At 41.0% G+C, this 23,129-nt stretch overlaps 2 protein-coding genes across 5 annotated transcripts; one reads left to right on the forward strand and one right to left on the reverse strand.

Annotated features, from left to right (window-relative positions):
• ZNF512 (zinc finger protein 512) lies at nucleotides 1-23,126 on the reverse strand. Of its 4 annotated transcripts, XM_059660276.1 has the most exons (15): nucleotides 22,971-23,122; nucleotides 22,571-22,691; nucleotides 22,405-22,463; nucleotides 17,943-18,130; nucleotides 16,571-16,666; nucleotides 16,190-16,273; nucleotides 15,407-15,531; nucleotides 14,770-14,856; nucleotides 14,003-14,101; nucleotides 13,232-13,399; nucleotides 7,024-7,212; nucleotides 5,061-5,162; nucleotides 4,114-4,176; nucleotides 2,926-3,024; nucleotides 1-1,659 (listed from the first exon to the last, which is right to left on the reverse strand). In XM_059660276.1, exons 4-15 carry the CDS (start codon nucleotides 17,986-17,988, stop codon nucleotides 1,348-1,350), a joined length of 1,470 nt encoding a protein of 489 aa, XP_059516259.1. In that variant the 5' UTR covers nucleotides 17,989-18,130; nucleotides 22,405-22,463; nucleotides 22,571-22,691; nucleotides 22,971-23,122; the 3' UTR covers nucleotides 1-1,347. The 4 variants fall into 4 exon arrangements, with proteins under 4 accessions (XP_059516259.1, XP_059516257.1, XP_059516258.1 ...); XM_059660274.1 differs by lacking the exon at nucleotides 22,571-22,691 and having other exon boundaries at nucleotides 22,971-23,126; XM_059660275.1 differs by lacking the exons at nucleotides 16,190-16,273; nucleotides 22,571-22,691 and having other exon boundaries at nucleotides 22,971-23,126.
• Nucleotides 9,392-9,937, forward strand: LOC132213526 (small ribosomal subunit protein eS24-like). Its single transcript, XM_059660273.1, has one exon. The coding sequence runs from the start codon at nucleotides 9,444-9,446 to the stop codon at nucleotides 9,840-9,842; it is 399 nt and encodes a 132-aa protein (XP_059516256.1). The 5' UTR covers nucleotides 9,392-9,443; the 3' UTR covers nucleotides 9,843-9,937.
• Nucleotides 23,127-23,129: the final 3 nt, after the last annotated feature.

A 23,129-nucleotide genomic window follows, 5' to 3' on the forward strand; every position in this document is an offset into this window, starting at 1 on the left:
TCAATCTAACAGAGTCATTTATTTCTTTTGTCATTGCCAAACATTTCCCAAGTCTTACCAGAAATTAATATAGCTTCTTCATTTCTTCTCCCTGACAATCCTCATCTACTGAAAGGGCTCTAAGAGCACAACTGCAAATGACAATGTACAGCGGATATACCATGTCCTTCACTTATTTCAAAACATCTAACAGCCCATTAGACATCAGCTAGGCATGAGGTACAGAAAAAGAATTTTTCTTTCCAACTCCAGGTAAATATCAATATCTGGTGTCAAAGTCTCAGGATTAAAGACAATAGAACACACATAAAAGAGGATAGACAGCAATATTCTCAGAAAATTCAGACAGAGGTTGACTAAAGGGAGGGATGAGGACTTAGTGGAGTGTAGACTAGCAAGTGAGGTCAAGTCCAGGAGAGAAGGAACGAGTGTCTTGGCTACCGATCTCGTGGCATTACCAGGAACACTAGGATTCTGTATCAAAAAATCAGGGGCAATCAACCTGGTTATTTCTCAATCCTTAGAACCAAGAGGGCAAAACAAACTTGAGGAGGGCACCAATTACGACAGATGAGGAGGCCTCAAGCCACAGGAAAGTTGAGGCAGTATTTATTGCTTCTTCTAGTTTCTTCTTTCCAGCCACTTCAATGTTTGGTACATACTAGTCCTAAGGCTGCTTTTTTATGCCTGTGGGTCTAGTTGGTCACTGCTACTTGGGGCAGACAAAACACCTCCCAGTAGAATTAGTGTAGGGAAGTTCTAGCTTTTTCATCCTAAACCCAGTTCTTTCTTTCAATCCTAAAACCATATTGAGAACAACCTCCATAAAGTTTGTTTCCCAAAGAGAGTAATGTTATTCTAGCTTCTAGGCTTGTTATAGCACAAATACAAAATGATTAATCAGTATGGTTTTAAAAATTTAATGTGGAATTGTTTTATAAACTTGACGATGGAGACTACTAAATCAATAGAACTTCCAAGAACATTCTACACCCCAGGAAGAAAAGAACAACCAGTTTTCTTAGTCTTGTACAAGGCAAGAGGGGCCTGTGGTTGGCCTTAAGAGGGAGCTCTTTGGGCAAGATAAGAGAAAAATAATAGACTCCAGTGAGGAATAGCAGGAAAACCTACCAAAAAAGGGTTGGGGAAGGGAGGTTGTCAAAGTGAGTAAGTAGGGAAAACAGTGAAATTTATACAGGAGAAAGGAGTTGAGAAAGTTGTAGCTTTCCACAAACAACTGAAAGAGGACATTTCTCTTCACGCAGCCCCGTAACTCAGTCCTCCAGCACAGGTCCCCGGGATAAGAGCATCCATCCACTCTCCGAGGAGCGCTCTCACACTGCCTGCCTATTTCCTTCCTCGTTTATGATTAGCCTTTGGGGGCTTCACTTTCTGGAATTGTGCTGGCACTGGTTCCTGCTCTGGTTCTTTACAGGAGGTCGACACTAGCAGTTCCTCGTTATTCCTCCTCTGATCTTTCCCTGCTCTAAGACTCAGCTCTGCTGGCTCAGGAAGCTCCATGCCAGCCTGCTGCCGCCTTCTCAGAGACCGCCTGCTCCTGTGCTGCTGTCTCCGCTTTTCTTCTTCTTGCTGCCGCTGCTTTATCTTCATCAGCTTTTCAAAGCTTTTGGTTGTTGCTGGGTTTACAACAAACCAATCCTACAAGGCAAAACAGAAACACTATCCAGTCAAAACATAGTGGAAAGCATAAAGAGGTGTGGGAAGAATTTAAAAAGGCATGGTTAGGGCAAAACAGAGTTTTTTAGTTTTTATTTTGAAAATTTACAAATCTTCAGAAAAGTTATTAATTTAATGAACACCTAGATTTATCATTGTTCACCTCTCTCTCCTTTCCTTCCTTCCTTCCTTCTTTTTGCTGAACCATTTTGCAAGTTAGTTGCAGACATGTTACTTCATCCCTAAATACTTCAGCATGTATTTGCCTAAGAACAAGGGTGTTCTTCTGCATAACTACAATGATCACATTTTGAAATATTAACATGGACACATGGCTATTATTTAATATAGTTAATATTCAAAATTCCTCAACTGTCTCAATGTCTTTTATATGTGTTTCTATGCAGTATTTATTATTTTCTCATAATATGTTTTTATTGATTTCAGAGAGGAAGGAAGAAAGAGATAGAAATATCAATGATGAGAGAGAATCATCAATCAGCCAGCTGGGCTCCATGAGGTATTTTAAGTAGCATTAAAAACAGGTCGCTCAAAGATGTTAGAGCAGGGGTCCTCAAACTTTTTAAACAGGAGACCAGTTCACTGTCCCTCAGACCGTTGGAGGGCCGGACTATAGTTTAAAAAAAAACTATGAACAAATTCCTATGCACACTGCACATATCTTATTTTGAAGTAAAAAAACAAAATGGGAACAAATACAATATTTGTATTTGCATGTGGCCCGCGGGCCGTAGTTTGAGGACCCCTGCGTTAGAGTATTAGAAGCCCAGCCAATGTGGCTCAGTGGTTGAGTGGCGACCTATGAACCAGGAGGTCATGGTTCGCTTCTGGGTCAGGGCACATGTCCAGGTTGCAGGCTCAATCCCGTGTGGGGCATGCAGGAGGCAGCCGATCAATGGTCCTTTCCCATTACTGGTGTTTCTATCTTTCTCTCCCTCTCCCTTCCTCTCTAAAATCAATAAAAAAAAACCCCAACTTCTTTTTAAAAAGAATATTAGAAAATGGAAGTAGAGCGACTGCTGTTAAATAAGAAGGTGTAAATTCAGCCTGGTTCCCAAATGCCTGATTTAACTGGATTGAACTCCAATGTCTCTGGTAACCACTTTACTTTCCCTGACTGTCCTAGCCCACAAAACAGACACAAAATCCATCTCTCCTATGGTGTATGTATGGGAAAAGGAAATATGATTAGAAGAGAAAAACACTGTGAGAAAGCAGGACCCTCACCTCAGCATGGACAGAGTTGATGTGATACTTGACACCACTCTCTGACACAAATTCTTTCTGACATAGAAGACACTTGTATTTTCCAGCCACAAAGTTTCCCTATTTTAAAGAAAAGAGTATTATTGGCAAACTCAGGAACACATACCTGGGCCACATGTAGGGACTGTTATTGATGAAAAGAAGGGATTCTACTTCAGCAAAGGTAAGAAGGAAGAAAATCCAAAACAGCAATATATTTAGGAAAAACAGCTCGGGCAGACTATCACCACTATGTATCTATCCTGACGCAATTCTCTACCAAAACCTCCCACCCCCTCAACACAACCCCAAATCCTCCTACTTTTATTATGTGACATGTCACACCTTTCTATCTTCTCTTGTTTGTTACTTCACTTCCAAGGTTCTCTTGGTTTCTCCCCCAAAATTATCAAACTTCTGACCCTCACTATAGCCACCGAAGTATAATTCTCCCCAATATACTCCATTGCTGCAAAGAGTGACTTAGAAATCCAGGATTAGGAGAGTATCATCCATAACAGAGTTTAAGGACTCAGAAACTAAGATCAAGACGACCAGCTCTTAAGCATTCCTGGACAGATCTGGTTTGGATGCCTACAACCCTCTTATTGCCTTGAACTGAGACTCCTCTCCCCTCCTGAAGCTGTTTCCATGATGTTCATTTTGTGTGAAGAGATACTTCTAAAAGGGATTGGAAAGTGGCACCAATCCCCATGGCTGGTGGGTTGTAGGGCACCTGGGTCAACATGGAAAAGACTCAGTGAGGTGACCTTAATCTGACACCCAAGGATCCCACCTCCCACCTCCAGAGGCCAGTACAGTTCAGATGCATTTACGTATCTTCACTAGTCCATTTAAGTGCATGTAAACTGACTCTAGAAAGTTTAAGGCCCAATTAGACAGGTCAGGTCCAGTGTGGTAGGGATTCAGAACTAAGATATTTTTCTCCAAATTCTTCAGTTGATATGACTTATGGCTATGTTGGCCTTTTCTGCACTTTGGACATAACCTGGCATCCCACCCAATAATAGACCAAGATTCTTTGGGACATAAAAAACTAAATCAGCCTCTGAAGACAACAGAAAACAGGACAATTAGCTGTTCATCTAAACTGAGTTCTCTTCTAGTTCAGAAGTCATGTTAAGATAAGTAGTTCAGAAAGTTACAAACCAAAGTACAAGAGCCCAGGTGAGCTTTAAGGCCAGACACACTACTGTAGACAGCCTCACAACCCTGAAAAAAAGAAGAAAAAAACAACATGAGGACTATACAAAAGAGCATCCTTCTCTCAGCAATCTGGTTGTTCGCTAGGACCAACCTTACGTTTATACCACAACCAAACAGGAAAAGAATTCACATGCAAGCCACAAAAGCAAGAAGGAAAACCAACAAAAGGTAAAAATAAATAAATAAAAAGATAAAGAGGTAAACAAGTTGTTTACAAAAGCTCAACATATTCCTATCCCTGGTACTTTTTCTGATACTTAAACACAGAAAATTACACAGATTTTGTTAAAAATCTGCTTTCTTTAGTACAAACATCTTTTATTTCTTATATATCTACTCCTCTGGAAAGTACTGTATATATAGGTAAGTTAGATTAAAGATGGCTGGAAATTCTCTGCCACTCTTCCCATCAAACAGTGGAGTCTGTTTATCCTCTCCTTAAATCTGGGTTAGCACTATGATTCCTTTGACCAATAGAATGCCATGGAGAGATGCTGAACAAATTCTGCAACTAGGTCTTAAGAGATCTTCAGCTTCCACTTTCATATTCTTAGAATATGTACTCTGCTAGTAATCTAACTACCTGCTAGAGAGAGAGGCCATGTGGAGAGCCAAGCTCCAGATCAATTAGCTGCATAGAAGCCATCTTGGACATTCAGGTCCCATCTGAGTTTCCAGCTGAATGCAACCTATGAGTGATCTTAGCTGATGCCATGTACAGCAGGAAAACTACCCCGGGCCTGACAAAATTATTACAGAATTGTGAACAAATAAAATAATTGATGTTAAGAGTCTTAGGTTCAGGGAATTTGTCACAAAGGAATAAATAACTGAAACAACAGCAGATGCCTGATAAACATTTACTGAATAAATGAATGAGAAAGAACCACCTGGTTAGGACACTCAATACGATGGTACTTCTTGATATCTGACTTCCATTTATGTAGTACTTCCTGGCTGAAGGTAGGTAGCCCAGGGCGAGTGTATTTTAACTACAAGATAAGAAAGATTTTATTGAAGAATCCAACTTCCAAAACACTCCAAAAGTTTCAACCCAGCTCTTCAAGTAATTTTGGAGTTCCACAAGTATATCTTCATATATAAAAAAAAAATTGTAATATGTAAGACCCTTTAAAGTTCCTGAAACTACCCTACCCAGTTTGGCTCAGGGGATAGAGTATCAGCCCGCAGACCAAAGGGTCCCAGGTTTGATTCTGGTCAAGGGTACATATCTCAGTTGCAGGCTCAATCCCCAGTGGGGGGGTATGCAGAAGGCAGCCAATCAATGATTCTCTCTCATCATTGATGTTTCCATCTCTCTCTCTCCCTGTCCCTTCTTCTCTGAAATCAATAGTACAGACTGTCAAACTACAGCAGGAAGGCCGGGGAGGGTGGGAGGGCAGGAGGGGGGGTGGGTAAGAGATCAACCAAAGGACTTGTATGCATACATATAAGCATAACCAATGGACATAAGACACTGGGGGGTAGGGGAGGCCAGGGGATTGTCAAGGGCGGGGGGAAAAAAAAGGAGACATATGTAATACTCTTTGTAATACTTTAAGCAATTAAAAAAAAAAAAGAAAAAAAAATATATATTTTTAAATGATAGGGGAATGTTAAAAAGAGCTTTTGATGGCCAAATCTGGGGCAATTTGAGCAGCAAAATAAATAATAATAGCATTGAATCATAGGCCACTGAATAAAATAAATACCCATGAGTCTATACCAGCCGTGGGCAAACTACGGCCCGCGGGCCGGATCCAGCCTGTTTGAAATGAATGAAACTAAAAAAAAAAAAAAAAAAAAAAAAAAGACCGTACCCTTTTATGTAATGATGTTTACTTTGAATTTATGTTAGTTCACACAAACACTCCATCCATGCTTTTGTTCTGGCCCTCCGGTCCAGTTTAAGAACCCATTGTGGCCCTCGAGTCAAAAAGTTTGCCCACCCCTGGTCTATACTCATATAAAACAAATTAGAAGAAAAGGACAGAACTATCTCTTAATAATTGTAGAAGAAATGATGGAAACAAAAAACAAAAAAATCATTAAGCAAACACCATAGTAATAATTGCTGCAAGCATGAATCATTGATGGATGCTAAAGTAAGTGGGTAGAAGTATGATAAAACACAGGTTAATTATGTAGTATCAATCTCTCCACAAAATATTCACTAATTAGAAAGGGGAAAATTGTAATTTTGCCATGGAAAAAACTGGACAACACACCATAATCAAGCGTTTAGCATTTACCTCAGTTAAATATAAACTACTACATATGAACTAACAAAGTGGAAACACATTAGGCAAGGACCAAGCAAAAATTAATTTGGGAATTTAGGTGCCCACGAGAATGGTTCAAAATTAAGAGGCTCCTTAAAGGAGCTTCTGAAACATACTGTTTCTCTAAGACCTACATGATCAGAAACACTGGAGCTGGATCAAATGTACTTAATCTCCAAGGATAAAGAAGCAAAATATGCCCTAGCCAGTTCTGGTTCAGTGGATAGAACATCAGCCTGCAGACCAAAGGGTTCCGGGTTCAATTCCAGTCAAGGGCACATACCTTGGTTGCAGGCTCCTCCCCGGCCCCGGCCCTGGTCAGGGCTCGTGCAGGAAGCAACCAATCAATGTGTTTCTCTCACATCAATATTTCTCTGTCTTTCCCTCTCACTTCCACTCTCTCTAAAAATCAATGAAAGAATGTCCCTGGCAGAGGATTAAAAAATAAAATTAAAAAAAAGAAGCAAAGCATTGTTTATCGTACACTCACTCAAGTGCATTTACTCTTCTTTATGTAACAAGCATAGTATCAGACATACTCCTTCAAAAGTAATACAAGTTTCTACCTTACCTTCCGGTCATCAGGTATCAGATCCTGAAGAACCTTCCTCTTAGGCCATTCCTTGGCCAGTTCCACAGAGGCCAGCTCCTGCAGGTGGTACACAGCTATCTTGGCAGAACGCCTCTGAACTCTGCCCCCACTCTTTGGCTCCAGGCTCATCTCTTTTAAGCACTCCGACTGTCCTGACCCTGGAAAGACCTGCAAAAATGAAACATAGCAAACAAAACACAAGCCTGAGAAGTGTCTTCCATAAGGGGCGATTAAAGGCTGTCCTTTATGCTCTCTATAGCAAAAGAACTATTCATTAGCTTGTAATCACTATCATAAAGCTCCACCATCTTAATGTACATTTTACCTCACATTACAAAAATTAACTCAAAATGGATAAAAGCCCTGTGTAAACCATAAAACAACAAAACTTCTAGGAGAAACCAAGGGATAAATTTTTGGTGATCCTAAGTATAATTTTGTCAAATGTATTTTTCAGTTACAATTAACATACAATATACTATTAGGGGTCTGATGGCTTATTGATGTGTCAACTTGGCTAGGCTGCAGTCATCAGTTATGCAAACACTAATCTAGGTGCTGATGTGAAAGTATTTTATAGATCTAATTAAAGTCCATAATCAGTTGACTTTAAGTAAGAGAGATGTGACAGAAGAAGAGGCAAGAGAGATTCAAAGAATGCGATAAACTCAATGCTGTTGTTGAAAATGAAGGGTCCATGAGCCAAGGAATGTAGGTGGCCTTTAGAGCTGAGAACAACTCCTGGCCTACAGCAAGCAAGGAAATGGGGTCCTACACCTGCATGGAATGGAATTCTTAAACAACCTTAAGGCGCCTAGAAACAGATTTTCCTCTCAAGCCTCAGAAAGGAATGGCCCTAATGAAACTTTGATTCCAGCCTGGTGAGGCTCTACACGGGGGAGCCAGCTGAACCAACTATACCTGGACTCCTGGCCTAATGAACTGTGAGATAATATAGTTGTATTGTTTAAGCCATTAGTTTGTGGTGATACTTTTTACAGCAGCAATAGAAAATTATACATTGGGTTGGGCAAAAATATCTTCGATACAAAAACAAAAGCATTATCCATAAAAGAAAAAAAGATAGTCTGGAACTAAGATGGCGGCATAGACAAACACCGGGAAATTGCTGCCTCCCACAACAATTGAAAAATACCACAAAAGGACAGAGCGGACATCATCCAGAACAACAGGAAGGCTGGCAGAGTGTAAATTCTACAACTAGAAGGAAAGAAAAGCACACTGAGAGCCAGAGGAGCTGCGGAGGTGAAGTGCAGAGGTACGGTGGTTCGCGCGTGAAAGGGGGTGGCACCTGAGGACGTGGCTGTCTTTTTGAATCCGGAGGGAGTCACAAGCTCCCGACTGCTCTGAACTCCAGTTCTGGGAAGTCTCTGGGGACCCAGGGCTCATACTGGGAGAAGCTGGACTGTCTGGCAGCGGGCGAACTTGAGGGCGGCTTTCCCTTAGAGGTGCTTGCAGCAATTATCGGGTCACTGAGACGCGCGACTCCTTAGGGCTGGCTGAGAATCAGCCATAGCTGCTTGCTCCGCCCTTTGATTCCCTGAGACCCCGCCCCACCCAGGCTTCGGCAGAGGCTTCTGCATGTGAATGTACCTAATTGTAGCTGGGCCAAGCAGACCTGGAACTTCCAAGAGAAGGCCCAAGGCCCCGCAGCGGATTGCATTGCTTCACAGCTGAGCCTCTTCGTGGCTCCTGCTGTGTGGCCTCAGGCAGAGGCTGAATTAGCACCTCCTTAGATCCAGGAGCCACTGTACCCAGTGGTCAGAGGGGGACCATCCAGATTGCAACTCCTCAGATCCATAAGGGACACTCTCAGGGGGCAGACTCAGTGAGCACCAAAGCCCCACTGAAGCAAGTCTTGCCCCAGAAGGGTGTCTTCAGCACAGAAGTTCTCCCACTTCAGACACAGCTGATTCTCACAGCCAATTGGCCTGGAGGTCAATTCCTCCCAGTGATCCTACAACAACCAAGGCATAACTACAACAAGACTGTGCACAAAGCCCACAAGGGGGTGCACCAAGAGTGTGCACCTCAGGTAACTGGGGAGGCTGAGCCACTGGGCCCTACAGGACACCTGGCGCGCAGGGTCACTCCATCAACACAGGGAGGCAGCCAAAATGCGGAGACAAAGAAACAGGTCACAAATGGCAGAAATGGAGGAAAGCAAACGACTGGATATAGAGTTCAAGGCCACATTTATAAGGTTTTTCAAGAATTTTATGGAAACCGCCGATAAATTTAATGAATCCCTCAATAAGTAGAGTGAGACCCTGGAGGACATGAAAAAGGACCAACTAGAAATTTAGCATACACTGACTGAAATAAAGAATAATTTACAGCTCTTTTCCTCCCTGGCTGCTTGAAGACCAACCTTCATCATGAATGACACAGTAACCATCCGGACCAGGAAGTTCATGACCAACAGACTACTTCAGCGGAAGCAAATGGTCATTGATGTCCTTCACCCTGGGAAGGCAACAGTACCCAAGACAGAAATCCAGGAAAAACTAGCCAAAATGTATAAGACCACACCGGATGTCATCTTTGTGTTTGGATTCAGAACCCACTTTGGTGGTGGCAAGACCACTGGCTTTGGCATGATTTATGATTCCTTGGATTACGCAAAGAAAAATGAACCCAAACACAGACTTGCAAGACATGGCCTATATGAGAAGAAGAAGACCTCAAGAAAACAGAGAAAGGAACGCAAGAACAGAATGAAGAAAGTCAGGGGGACTGCAAAGGCCAACGTTGGTGCTGGCAAAAAGAAGGAGTAAAGATTCTTCGGTGACTTTATCTGTGATGGTTGTGCAGATTTTTCATGAGAGGATTAATAAACTATAAACTTTAAAAAAAAAAAAAAAAAGAATAATTTACATAGATCCAACAGCACACAAGAGGATCCCAAGAATCAAGTCAAAGATTTGAAATACAAAGAAACAAAAAATACCCAACCGAAAAAGAAAAAAGAGATTCCAAAAATATGAAGATAGTGTAAAGAGCCTCTGGGACAACTTCAAGGGTACCAACATCAGAATTATAGGGGTACCAGAAGGAGAGAGAGGGCAAGATATTGAAAACCTATTTGAAGAAATAATGACAGAAAACTTCCCCTACCTGGTGAAAGAAATGGACTTACAAGTCCAGGAAGCGCAGAGAACCCCAAACAAAAGGAATCCAAAGAGGACCACACCAAGACACATCATAATTAAAATGCCAAGAGCAAAAGATAAAGAGAGAATCTTAAAAGCAGCAAGAGAAAGACAGTCAGTTACTTACAAGGGAGTACCCATACGACTGTCAGCTGATTTCTCAACAGAAACCATGCAGGCCAGAAGAGAGTGGCAAGAAATATTCAAAGTGATGAATAGCAAGAACCTGCAACCAAGATTACTTTATCCAGCAAAGCTATCATTCAGAATAGAAGATCAGATAAAGAGCTTCACGGATAAGAGAAAGCTAAAGGAGTTCATCACCACCAAACCAGCATTATATGAAATGCTGAAAGGTATTCTTTAAGAAGAGGAAGAAGAAAAAGGAACTCTTACCATTTGCCACAACATGGATGGAACTGGAGAGCAGATAAATACCACAGGATCTCACTCGTTTGTGGAATATAATGAACAACATAAACTGATGAACAAGGACTGATCCAGAGATGGAGAGGCATTGATTGGACTGTCGGGCCTTGGAGGGAAGGTAGGGGAGGGTGGGGGTAAGGGGGAAAGATCAACCAAAGGACTTATATGCAAGCATATAGGCCTAACCAATGGACACGGACAACGGGGGGGTGAGGGCATGGGGGGGGGGGGTAGAGGGTAACGTGGGGACAAGGACACATATGTAATATCTTAATCAATAAAAAATATATTAAAAAAAAAGAAAAAAAGATAAATTGTACTTGATCAAAATTAAGAAATCTGCTCTTTGAAGAACACTATAAACTATGAAAAGATACTACAGAATGGGTGAAAAAATAATTGCAAAACACATCTGATAAAGAACTTGTGTCCAGAATATGTAAAAAACTCTGAATATGATCAAAACTTAATAGTAAGACAACAAAAACTCCAATAATAAAATGAACAAAGGATTTTAACAGACACTTCACAAATGAAGATACTTCACTAAAGATTGACATTGCCAATAAGTACATGAAAAGATGATCAACATCATTAAATCAGGGAAATGCAAAAGTAAACCACAGTAAAATACCACTACATACCTCAGAATGGATTTTTTAAATGAAACTGACAATTGCAAGTGTTGAGGAGGATGCAAAGCAACTGGAATTCTCATCCTTTGCTGGTGAGAAGACAAAATGGCATAGCCACTTTGGAAAACAATTTGAAAGTTTCTTATAAAGTTAAACATACATTTATCATATGACCTAGTAATCCCATTCCTAAGTATTTACCCAAGAAAAGTTAAAACTTATTTTCATACAATAACTTTTTTTTAAATCTTTATTGTTGAAATTATTACATATGTCCTCTTTTTCCTCCTATTCACCCCTTCTAGTCCTACCCCACCTCACCCCCTAGGCCTTCACCACCCTATTGTCTGTATCCATGGGTTATGCATACATGCATACAAGTTCTTCAAACCCACCCTCCCCCGCCTCCCCTCTGTTCCATGCTTCTATGTCTCTGGATCTATTTTGTTCATCAGTTTATTTTGTTCGTTTGATTCCACATGAGTGAGATCATGTGATATTATCTTTCTCTGACTTATTACACTTAGCATAATACTCTCCCGGTCCCTCCATGCTGTCTCAAAGGGTAAGAGATCCTTCTTTTTTACTGCTGCATAGTATTTCATGGTGTAAATGTACAACAGCTTTTTTATCCACTCATCTACTGATGAGCATTTAGGCTGTTTCCAGATCTTAGCTATTGTAAATTTCACTGCTATGAATATAGGGGTGTGTACAGTCTTTCTGATTGGTGTTTCAGAACTCTTAGGATATATTCCTAGAAGTGGGATCACTAGGTCAAATGGCAGTTCCATATTTAATTTTTTGAGGAAACTCCATACTGTTTTCGATAATGGCTGCACCAGCTTGCATTCCCACCAACAGTGTCATACAATAACTTTTTTTGTTTTTGTTTTTATTGATTTTAGAGGGAGGGGAAGAGGGAGAGAGAGAAACCTCTATAGGCTGCCTCCTATACTCCCCCCACTGGGTATCAAGCCCACAACCCAAGTATGTGCCCTGACGGGGAATTGAATCGGCAATCTTGGTGAATGGGACAACACTCAAACCACTGAGCAACACCAGCCACAGCTCATACAATAACTTTTAAGTAAATGTTTATGGCATCTTTATTCATAATTACCCACAAATGGAAATAACCAAACATTTTTCTACTGGTAAATGGATAACAAATTGTGAGACATCCATATAATGGAATCCTAGATACAAATTAAAAGGAATAAACTAATGATACATGCCAACATATAAATGAATCTCAAATGCATTATGCTAAGTGAAATTAGCCAGACTTAAAAGTTTGCATACTGCATGATTCCATTTACGTGATATTCTAAAACAGGCAAAACTATAAAGACAGAAAATAGATCAGTGATTGCCAGGGGTTGGGAATGGTGAGAAGAACTGATTACAAAGAGACATAAAGGAATTTGGGGGAGATTATCAAATTGTTCTATATCTTGATTATGGTGGTGGTTACATGACTATATGAAGTTGTCAAAACTTTTATAACTGTACACCAAAAGGGTGAATATTAATTGCCATATGTAAACTATATCTTGAAACGTAACTCTTAAAACAAACATGAGGTGAGGGGAATGTAGAAATGTAATCAGAAAAAAAAGTCAAGACAAATAAATTGGAATACAGAAAACAGCCGGACAGATTCCCACAAAATTTCTAGCTAAGGGATTCAGAATGCCTTAAGCTTTAAAAAATAATAATGTGTTTACTTCTGCCTAGACAGTACAATGAACTTTGATTTCTCTAAGCTAAGAAAATTCAAAAGGCAGAAATAAGAGAACAAAGGAAGAACAAGGAAAAGAGAACAAAAGCATTCATAATTAAATGAGGATACAAATGAGGAACCAAGAATGTATGGAAAGATGTAGGGCTAAACAGCTACCACAGAATATATCCCCAAACAGGGTCTGGAAAGTAATCAGTACTCACAGGCCCATGCTCTGACCTCAGGTGATACGCAAGTCCAGCCTTCGATCTATATGGCTTCCCACAGTGGTGACACTTCAAGATCATCTCCTCCAGCTCCGCAGCCTCTTTGCCACATTTTCTGACATGGTACAGATATCCCATGATGCTGGTGAAGCTACTAGAGCAACTCTGAACACAGGAGAGAAACAGAAACTATAATCTTATATCTTTTGACATGATCTCTAAATTTCTCCAAAGCCACAGGCAGTCAACCACCACCATTCCACACAAATAGACCCTCTGATGTCACTAGACCCTCTCCAGCATTTCCCATTGGCACACCCCCGTCTTGTCCCTGGCCCGACGGCTGCTCTGTCTACCACCAAGCATCACATTCAATGTTCAGTCCACATTTAACAAACTAGAACTGTGCACCTCTTGTGTGTCAGAGCTTCCTCCTTAGTCTATGATCCAATATCAAATACCCAGCAATATCAAAGTTCCTCACGGTGAGGTTACTAGGATCTCTTCATCACACCAAAGAAAGGGTGGCAAAGAAACCCCTTCAAACACAGTATAAAGGGGAAAAAATAAATTTTTGGAGATGAGAAAGAAAATAAAGACCTATTAATGAGTTCAGGAGACCTGGAAAAGCGGGAGCCACTCTTATGCTGGAAGATGATACCGAACCAGGTCTACAAGGAAGGAGGAGGAGGAGAAATGGAAGAGAATAACAGGAAGACATGGACCTAAGGCTCCAGGCAGAAGGAGGCGCTGTCCTCGGGTTCTTACCTCACGCATGCACCTGAGCTTTCCCAGTCTCTTTAGAACTGTTCGGAGCCGTTCCCTCTCACTTGGCTCATCTATTTCATCTCCGGCCTTCAAAATGGGCTAGAAAGCAAGAGAAGCAAACAAGCGGATAATTCATGGAAAAGACAGATATAGAAAAAAATTATATCATAGAAGAATCAAGGACTAGCCAAAACCGGTTTGGCTCAGTGGATAGAGCGTCGGTCTGTGGACTGAAGGGTCCCAGGTTCGATTCCAGTCAAGGGCATGTACCTTGGTTGCGGGCACATCCCCAGTAGGAGGTGTGTAGGAGGCAGCTGATCGATGTTTCTCTCTCATTGATGTTTCTAACTCTCTATCTCTCTCCCTTCCTCTCTGTAAAAAAATCAATAAAATATAGTTAAAAAAAAAAAAAAAAAAGAATCAAGGACTAGACTAGCACCTAAGCTGATGCCCATGAAGCCTATGTCATCTGACTCCTGGCTTTCTCTATCTCCTAGACCTAGACAGACAAGGAAGTGAATGTAATGGAAATTAGAGTTCTAAGCCTCTACCTCCCAGGGTATGAACCTTTGGGACTAACCTAAACACACAAATACCAATATATCCACCACAAAGGTTTCATTGTACATAGGTCTTCTATTGGAAGGGTCTTCTTACTCACACCCCTGTAAAGTCCCAAAGCCTTAGCCATCTCCGCTGAGTTATCTATACTCATCTAAGACACCCAAACACCACATAGGCTCATATAGGACAGAAGACACTCTTACCAAACTATTATGATTTGCCATGACGTGATACTTCATCCCTGCCAGTGAACGAAGTTGTTTCCCACAATGATGGCAAGTAAACATTTCCTACAGAGAAAAAATACTGCTCAGTGCCAGACTATTCAACAGAGAAAAAGAATGCCACGAAGTCCTATTCAAATGCCGTCCTCTGTATCTCTTTTATTTCCCAAACTCAACAGTCAATAAATCTCAAAATCCCACAAGCTCCATGTCACATCCTCAAGGAAAAAGAATGAAAGGCAATTCATTTCTTAAAAAATAGAAACTACCATTTACTGAGTGCCAATACTTGCCAAATAATGGGGTAGGAATTTAGCATGTATTATTTATTTCTTTCTTATCCTCTAATAAACTACCCAAAGTAGTAATTATTTTATTTCTATTTTATAAATGAGGAAACTGAGTCTCATACATAAAAAGCTAAATGATACAACTAGTAAGTGGCTGAGTAAAGATTCAAACCCAAGTCTGCCACAGTCCAAAGCCTATGTTTTCCCTATGACCCAATGTTGCCTCTTCTCCATGGTAATCAACATACCTAACACAGTGCCAGATGTCTAAACTTTGGGTAAAAGATCATAATATAACAGTCATGAAATGCCACAAAATATCTAACCTGTTTGCAGTTTTCCATGTGTTTCTTTAAGCCCTCTATGGTCTTCCTCCCCACTGCCTGGCAGGTAGGACAAGAGACACTGCCTTTATCCACAATTTCTAAGTACCATTGCTCCTCTAAACTGCCTACAAAGAAGATAAAAGAACATGATATAGTCTGTGGTACTCTCCAGAAACAAAAAGCACAATTCCAGCACTTAGGAAAAGTATCACAAAATGGTTTTTCCCCTTCCTGGGGAACAGTCTCCTATTGTTTATAACTTCTAGAAATTATTTTTTTCAGACAAGTAAGGAGTTTCTGAAACTTCTACTCAATTCCCCATGATTAAAAAACATCGAAGAAACATCCAAATCCCAATGGCTTAAAGAACTAGGCAACATTTTCCAGCTTTATTGAGATATAACTGACAACAGGAAACATTTTTTATAGCAGAATTTAATAATGGGATACTGAGATATGTAACAGCCAGTTTGCTGAGTGCTTCCTATGTCTGAGACTTTGTTAAATGTTTTTACCCCATTTAATTCTCACAGTTCTGACTGCCTTTATTATCCCTATTTAGAGTCAGGGAAATTGAAGCTTGCAGAAATTAAATTGAGGCAGATGAGAAAATTAATGAAGAGCCAAAACTTGAACAAGGGTCTGTCTGACCTTCAAACCCATGCTATTATTACCTGTGCCTTCTTAAAGAAATGCTTTTCTACATCATTTCTTTACCAACAATAACAACAAAAATCAGAATGAAAGAACTAGATCCCACAAAGCTTCCAACAGAACGCATACCTGCTGCATAAGCTGGTGGTTCCTTCCGAATACGACGAGCCTGGGATTTGGGATTAGGCTGAGTTTTAGGCCGTTGCTTCCTCCCTGACGCAAGACAGAAACTTGAAGCCCAACATATCACCTTTGCTAACCCCTCTCTAGTACCAAAATCTCTTCCCTCCCCTCCTCAACACCCTGTGCCCCAGTCCCTTAACCAACTGATTCCTTAAATCATGACAGAAGGAAAATGAGGGTAAAATAAGGCAGGATGGAAGCCATGCCTTGCCTAAATATTCAAAGGGTTCAAGAGTGTTTCAAGGGCCAAACCCTAAAGTCTCTCTCCCTCAAAGAGTAAAGCCCAGGTGCCCAAGGGAAAAAGAACTAGCCAAGTTACTCCATTACCATACAGCTTATGCTTCTTCTGAGGAAATTCTCGATAATCTTCATCTTCTTCCTGCCTGGGTTTCCTTTTTCCTTTGGTTGATACTCCACCTGACCCTGAAATATCATACACACGAGACCTAAGTAGGGTCTAGAAGTGAACATCTGGGCCTGCCTTCAAAACCTCACAAGGCCCTCAAGCAGTGGTTCTCAACCTTCCTCATGCCGCGACCCTTAATACAGTTCCTCATGTTGTGACCCAACCATAAAATTATTTTCGTTGCTCCTTCAAAACTGTAATGTTGCTACTGTTATGAATCGTAATGTAAATATCTGATACGCAGGATGTGTTTTCATTGTTTGCGACCCACAGGTTGAGAACCGCTCAAGGAAAAAAGCGTTAGCAAGCACAGGCCTCAGAAGTGCCTGTGACATTGTTAAAGAAGTTGGTGTAGCCCTGACTGGTTTGGCTTGGTGGATGGAGCGTTGGCCTGCGGACTCAAGGGTCCCAGGTTCGATTTCGGTCAAGGGTATGTGCCTTGGTTGTGGGCACATCCCCAGTAGGGGGCGTGCAAGAAGCAGCTGAATCAATGTTTCTCTCTCATCGATGTTTCTAGCTCTCTATCCCTCTCCCCTCCTCTCTGTAAAAAATCAATAAAATAGATTAAAAAAAAAAAAGAAGTTGGTATAACTCTTTATTAACCTCCCCTTTTCCTTTTGTATTGCTCTCTATCACAAGTGATGAATAGTTCCCTGTGAATAATAAGAGCCTCCAGGCAGTGCACTTTGTTTCATCTTGATCTGAGGGTAACACTGAGGCAGAAGTATTCAAAATAATGGGCTACTAAGGACCCTTGAGATTATGAATATCAAGAAAATACCAGCCCCTAAACCCTCAGCAGAGGATCAAACTAGAACAAGGGGAAAGAGGTTCAAATCATGCAGAGGAAAGATTGATATATCCTAAAGGAGTAAGATCAGCAAATTTTATTCTATAAAACAGAGAGACCATTCACAAAGTTAACAGTATGTGATAGCCTTAAAAAAATTAATCACTAACAAGAAACACATATGTGGTACTTAATAATCGAAGGGCCACGTATAGCAGCTACCTCAAAATATAACTTTAGAGAATGCTCTGTCTTTGGAATAGGATACAGAGAATGAGTATGGCTCAGTGGTTGGACGTCAACCCATGGACTAAGAGGTCACCGGTTCGATTCCTGGTCAGGGCACATGCCCAGATTGTGGGCTTGATCCCGAGTAAGGGGCAGGCAGGAGGCAGCCAATTGATGTTGATGTTTCTCTCTCATCAATGTTTCTCTCTTCCCCTCTCCCTTCCTCTCTCTCTAAAATCAATAAAAACATTTTTAAAAACTTATGAAAATGATACCTTCAACATGGGGAGTAGCAGCTGGCTTGATCCTTCTCATCTTCATACAGTAGGTAGATTTTCTGAAGGTTGCTGGAAAATCACTTACTGGTTCACATGACGAGGCAGATGATGAGCCGCTTAAGGAATCATCGTGAGGAATAGTGTACTGGAAACTGTTATCCTTTATGGAGCACTTGGTCCTGCTACTAATATGACACAAAGATATATACCGTAAAGGAGGGTGTGGAATAAAGTTCCTATTAATTATTTTATATCATTAAGAAGATAACCAACTTGGTTACCTTTGTAAAAACAAAGAAGTCTGAAAATAAAAACAATTTAGATTATAATCTTCAAACAATTACAACAGTTGATCTAACACAACACATACAACTAGTATTATACTTCATTACAACCAGAAAGAGTAAGCTGTTCACATAAATGAGTACTCTGCAGCCTAAGAAGGCATTCCTTCCTAGATTCATCCAAGAAAAGAAAGTAATCTAAAGTAATAGGGTATTCTGTGGCCAGAAGATCCCCTGGATCTGTAACCAGGTATGTCCAGGTCTCCTTATTTCTCAGAGGGTCAGTAACTAGGTAATATATCTGAGAATAAAGGAACAGAACAGTTTGTAGGCCCTAGTTTGATCCATGTGCCTTCTCCCTTAGCCTTCTCCCTAAAACCTGTCAGAGCTACCCTATCTTACTTAGGCAACATGATACTTAGCTCCTATAGCTAAAGGATGGGTGCTATCTTGTCTTAGTTAAGCTGGCTAAGAAATCTGATATATAGTTGGACCCAAATTCCCAAATCCAAGACAAGTCAGTATGTCATTAACAAACTTAATGATTAACTACAAAATATCTTCTAGGTGGCTCAGGATATGGTAGAACAACAGTTGTCAAGGTGTGAGGCCACTTTATTATTTTTTTTAATGTTTTTATTTATTTATTTTCCATCTTTATTGTTGAAAGTATTACATATGTCCCCTTCCCCGTCTCCCCACCCCCTCCAGCCCACCACCACCCCCTGCCCCAGGCCTTAATCGCCCCACTGTCTGCATCCATGGATTAGGTACATATGCATACAAGGTCTTTGGCTGATTACTAAGTGTGAGGCCACTTTAGATTTATGGTTTAGAAAGGTCATTCTGGATGCTGTATGGAAGATGATACATGGAGGAAAAATGAATAAAGGAAGTTGTATGGATGAGGTGATGAGGGCATGAACGATAAGGTTTTGTAGTAAAGATAAGCTGACATATTCAAGATAACACTTTAGAGGTATAGGTGGTAAGAATTAAAATAGAAGTTTAAGGAGCAGGGAGTTGGAAGAAATACAGGTGACCATTCTTAAGAAACTATGTAAGTAAAATTGAGAGAAGTAATAAACCATTTCACACAGAGACATGAACATAACTAAAAAGCATACTATTTTTAAAAAATATATTTTATTGATTTTTTTTTTTTTTACAGAGAGGAAGGGAGAGGGATAGAGAGTTGGTAACATCGATGAGAGAGAAACATCGATTAGCTGCCTCCTGCACACGCCCCACTAGTAATGTGCCCGCAACCAAGGTACATGCCCTTGACCGGAATCAAACCTGGGACCCCTGAGTCCGAAGGCCGACGCTCTATCCACTGAGCCAAACCGGTCAGGGCTAAAAAGCATACTATTGAATGAAAAGAGAAACAGAACAAGATCTATAGTACAATGTCAATTCAGTAAGTATAAAAAAAAAATACACATGTAAATATTATTAGCTATTTTGCAAGAATTCATAAATACTGGAGTGGGCAAAAGTAGGTTTACAGCCCTGGCTGGTGTGGCTCAGTTGATTGGGCTTCATCCTGGTTGGGCACACGCCTGAGTTTTGGGCTTGATCCCTTGTTGGGGCTGTGCAGGAGGCAGCCGATGGATGATTCACTCTCACATTGATGTTTCCCTCCCCCCCTCCCTCTCTCTCTCTCTCTAAATATCAATTTATAATTATCTACAATAATAAAAGCATAATATGCTAATTAGACCTGACGTCCTTCCGGACAAAGCCAGGGCTGCAAGGGAAGCCTGGGTCTAGGGTGCCTGCAAGGGGCCAGAGGGAAGCCGGTGCCAGCAGCTGGGGGAAGGAAGGCCTACTCTTGCACAAATTTCATGTATCAGGCCTCTAGTACAAAAATAAACTCTGTATTTTGCATACTCACAATTGTAAACCTACTTTTGCCCACCCCTCTATTTAAGGGTATACATCAAACTTGTTAACATGGTTATCTATTGGGAGGAAGGGGATGGAAATGGGAATAAGAAAAAATAACAGGGACTGATAATGTCAAATGTTACAAAAAGGGCAGAATGATTTTCAGCTCTCTGCACATGAGCTCTAACATTATCAATTTAATACAAAGTAGTCCTGGTTCTGGCATAGTGGCGTAAGCCCACCATTCCTGCTGATTATAACTAAGAACTCTGGACTCCGAAAAGCAAGTAAAATCACGTGGGTTGAGGAGAAGACTCAAAAAATGAGGGTGTGTTTCCCAGTTTTTCCTCCCTCACGTGTGGCTTTGCAACAAGGGTGGACCTCACTTGCAGAGCATCATGGCCAGTCTAAATTCCAATAGAATCTACACCTTTCTGGCCAGGAAACCAGGAAGAGGGATACCTATAGAGTGTGTGTGTGGTGGGGGGAGTCATAGAGAAGAGATAGGCAAAAAAGGGATCCCATAATTTTGGGTATGAATCCACACAAATCACAACTTAGCCTGAGCTATGTATGTCTGGAGCATACCCAAACCAGCTTTTGTAAAGGCTTAGAAAAGAGAAATAAGATTTGAACAAATATATAAGTCTCAGACCAACCTCTGAGCTACTAGTGTGAGATGGACCCAAACCAATGTATCAAAAGCTTTGAGAGCAAAAACAAGTTTTGAAACTCCCAAAAAAAAGTCTCAGACTAACCCATGAGCTATTTATGTACAAAACAGACCTAAACTATCATAGCAAAGACTCAAAGAATGGAACTGATATTGAACCAATGCCCTCAAAAGGCAAAACAACTTATGGTCTGAACCTAAACAGGTTACCTACTAAAATAAAAACATTAACACTTCCCAGAAGATTCTGAAACGACCCAGAGTCTATATATATAGCAGTCACAATCTTGAGAATTCCAAAATTATGCAATATACAATCAGGAAAATGTGAGCAAATTCTCAAAGAAACAGATGATAAAGAGATGACAACCCCAAGATAATCTAGATGTTGGAACTATCATAGACTTTAAAACAACTATTGTAACTATGCTCCATGAAATAAAACACATTTGAAATGAGGGAAAAGGTACTGGATTTATCAGGGTGATTACTTTGTAAGTTATATGTCTAAGCACTATGTTGTACACTTGAAACTAATATAATGTTGTATGTCAATTGTAACTGAAAAATACAATTTAAAAAAACACACACAATGAAACAATATTATATACCCACTAAATTAGCTAAAATTAAAGACTTACTCTCATACACTGGTGGCAGGAATGTAAAACATTCCACCGCTTTGGAAAACAAGTAATGTCTTGTGAAGTTAAACACACTCCTGACATATGACCCAACCATCTTAAATGCTAAATACCATCCCAGTAAATAAATACCATCTCAGATATTTATCAAGCGAAACGAAAACATTTTTCCACACAGAGACTTGCACAAGAATGTTCATAGCAGCTTTACTGTTAATACCCCCAAACTGAAAATAACCCAAATATTCATCAAGGTAGATGGCTAAATAAATTATGGTCTGTCCATAATGGAATGCTATTCAGTATTAGAAACTAACTTTCATTCAAAATCATTATTCTGAGTGAAAGAAATCATGCAAAAAGACAACATAATGTATAATTTCATTAATATAAAATCCTAGAACATGCAAACCACTGTACAGGGACAAAAAACAGGTCAGTGGTGTCTGGAACATAGAAATTTAGTAAATGTTATCTGAATGAATTAATCCCTTCCAATAAATACCTAGTTAACTATTTTTTGCATTAATATGTAAAAGCTTAGCACATTCAATATACAAAATACGCCAGTCTGGAAGCCAAATAGTTTGAAAATACAAGGATGTCTTATAGTCATTTTTATTATTCCTTCCTATGTTCATCAACATATCCATGAGTACATAAATGGAGAGCTACACTGAGTTCCCACCTTCCATTTTTATTATAATTCGTACTTTTGCAGGCCAAGTTTGTCTCTGGGTTTCGACCTGCCCTGTCCAATCAGGTGGACATTACCTACAGGTGGCTATTCAAATTTAAAATAATTCAAATGAAGAGCAACTTAAAATAGTTTCTCCCACTAGCCACATCTCGAGAGCTCAAAAGCCCTAGGTGGCTAGTAGCTACAGTACCGGGCAGTGCGGATACAGAACATTTTCACCATCACAGATAGTTCTAATCACAAACGGACCCCAGAAAACCTCACTTACGTCTTCGTTCCCACGATCCTCGTGCTCCTCTGCTGCTTAAAGGATGTGGGTCCCGAAGTCTATCAAACGCAAGCACATGAGTGAATGCCGGGGACCTCTGAACCTTGGCCACGAAAAGACAGCTCCCCCGAGCCCAGAAGACACGAAGCTCTCCCGGGGCAGCTACCTCAAACCGAAGGAGGCAGGGCTTTTTTTAGGAAAAGTGTGCCGTCCTATCTTCCTAGGGCAGGTGACAACACCAGAGCCTTCATCTTCCCCATTCTGAAAACCCTGTCTGGATAGAGGCTCTAAAGGGAGGAGAAAAGAGAGGACAATGGATATGGGAGGCATTGGATTATGTGAAAAGAATAGAAACGAATGGCAATGTGGCGACGCGCTGACTCCAAGGTGGGGAGGCACCGGCAGCGGAGGAGTGGGGAGAAAGAGGGGCACGGGGAGCTCTGACCTAGCGGGGTGGGGCCTGCGAGCGGCTCGGATAAAACCAACGGTGAGCTCGGGACAAAAGCGAGGCCCGCGGGCTCCACAGCGCTCCCGCGGAAGCATAACGGCCAAACCGGGAAACTCACGGCGGGTCCTGCACCGAGCCTGGAAGACATCACTCCCTCTCCGCGCCTAACAAATTCACCCCGGGGCTCCAGCCAGACCAACGCCACTTCTGCTCGCCTCGCCTCTCCCGGATGTGGAGCCTGCGCAGTCGGCGCCGCGCGACTCCGGCCCGCACGCCC

The sequence above is a fragment of the Myotis daubentonii genome, chromosome 12 (genome assembly GCF_963259705.1).
Source record: "Myotis daubentonii chromosome 12, mMyoDau2.1, whole genome shotgun sequence".
NCBI classification, from domain to species: Eukaryota; Metazoa; Chordata; class Mammalia; order Chiroptera; family Vespertilionidae; genus Myotis; species Myotis daubentonii.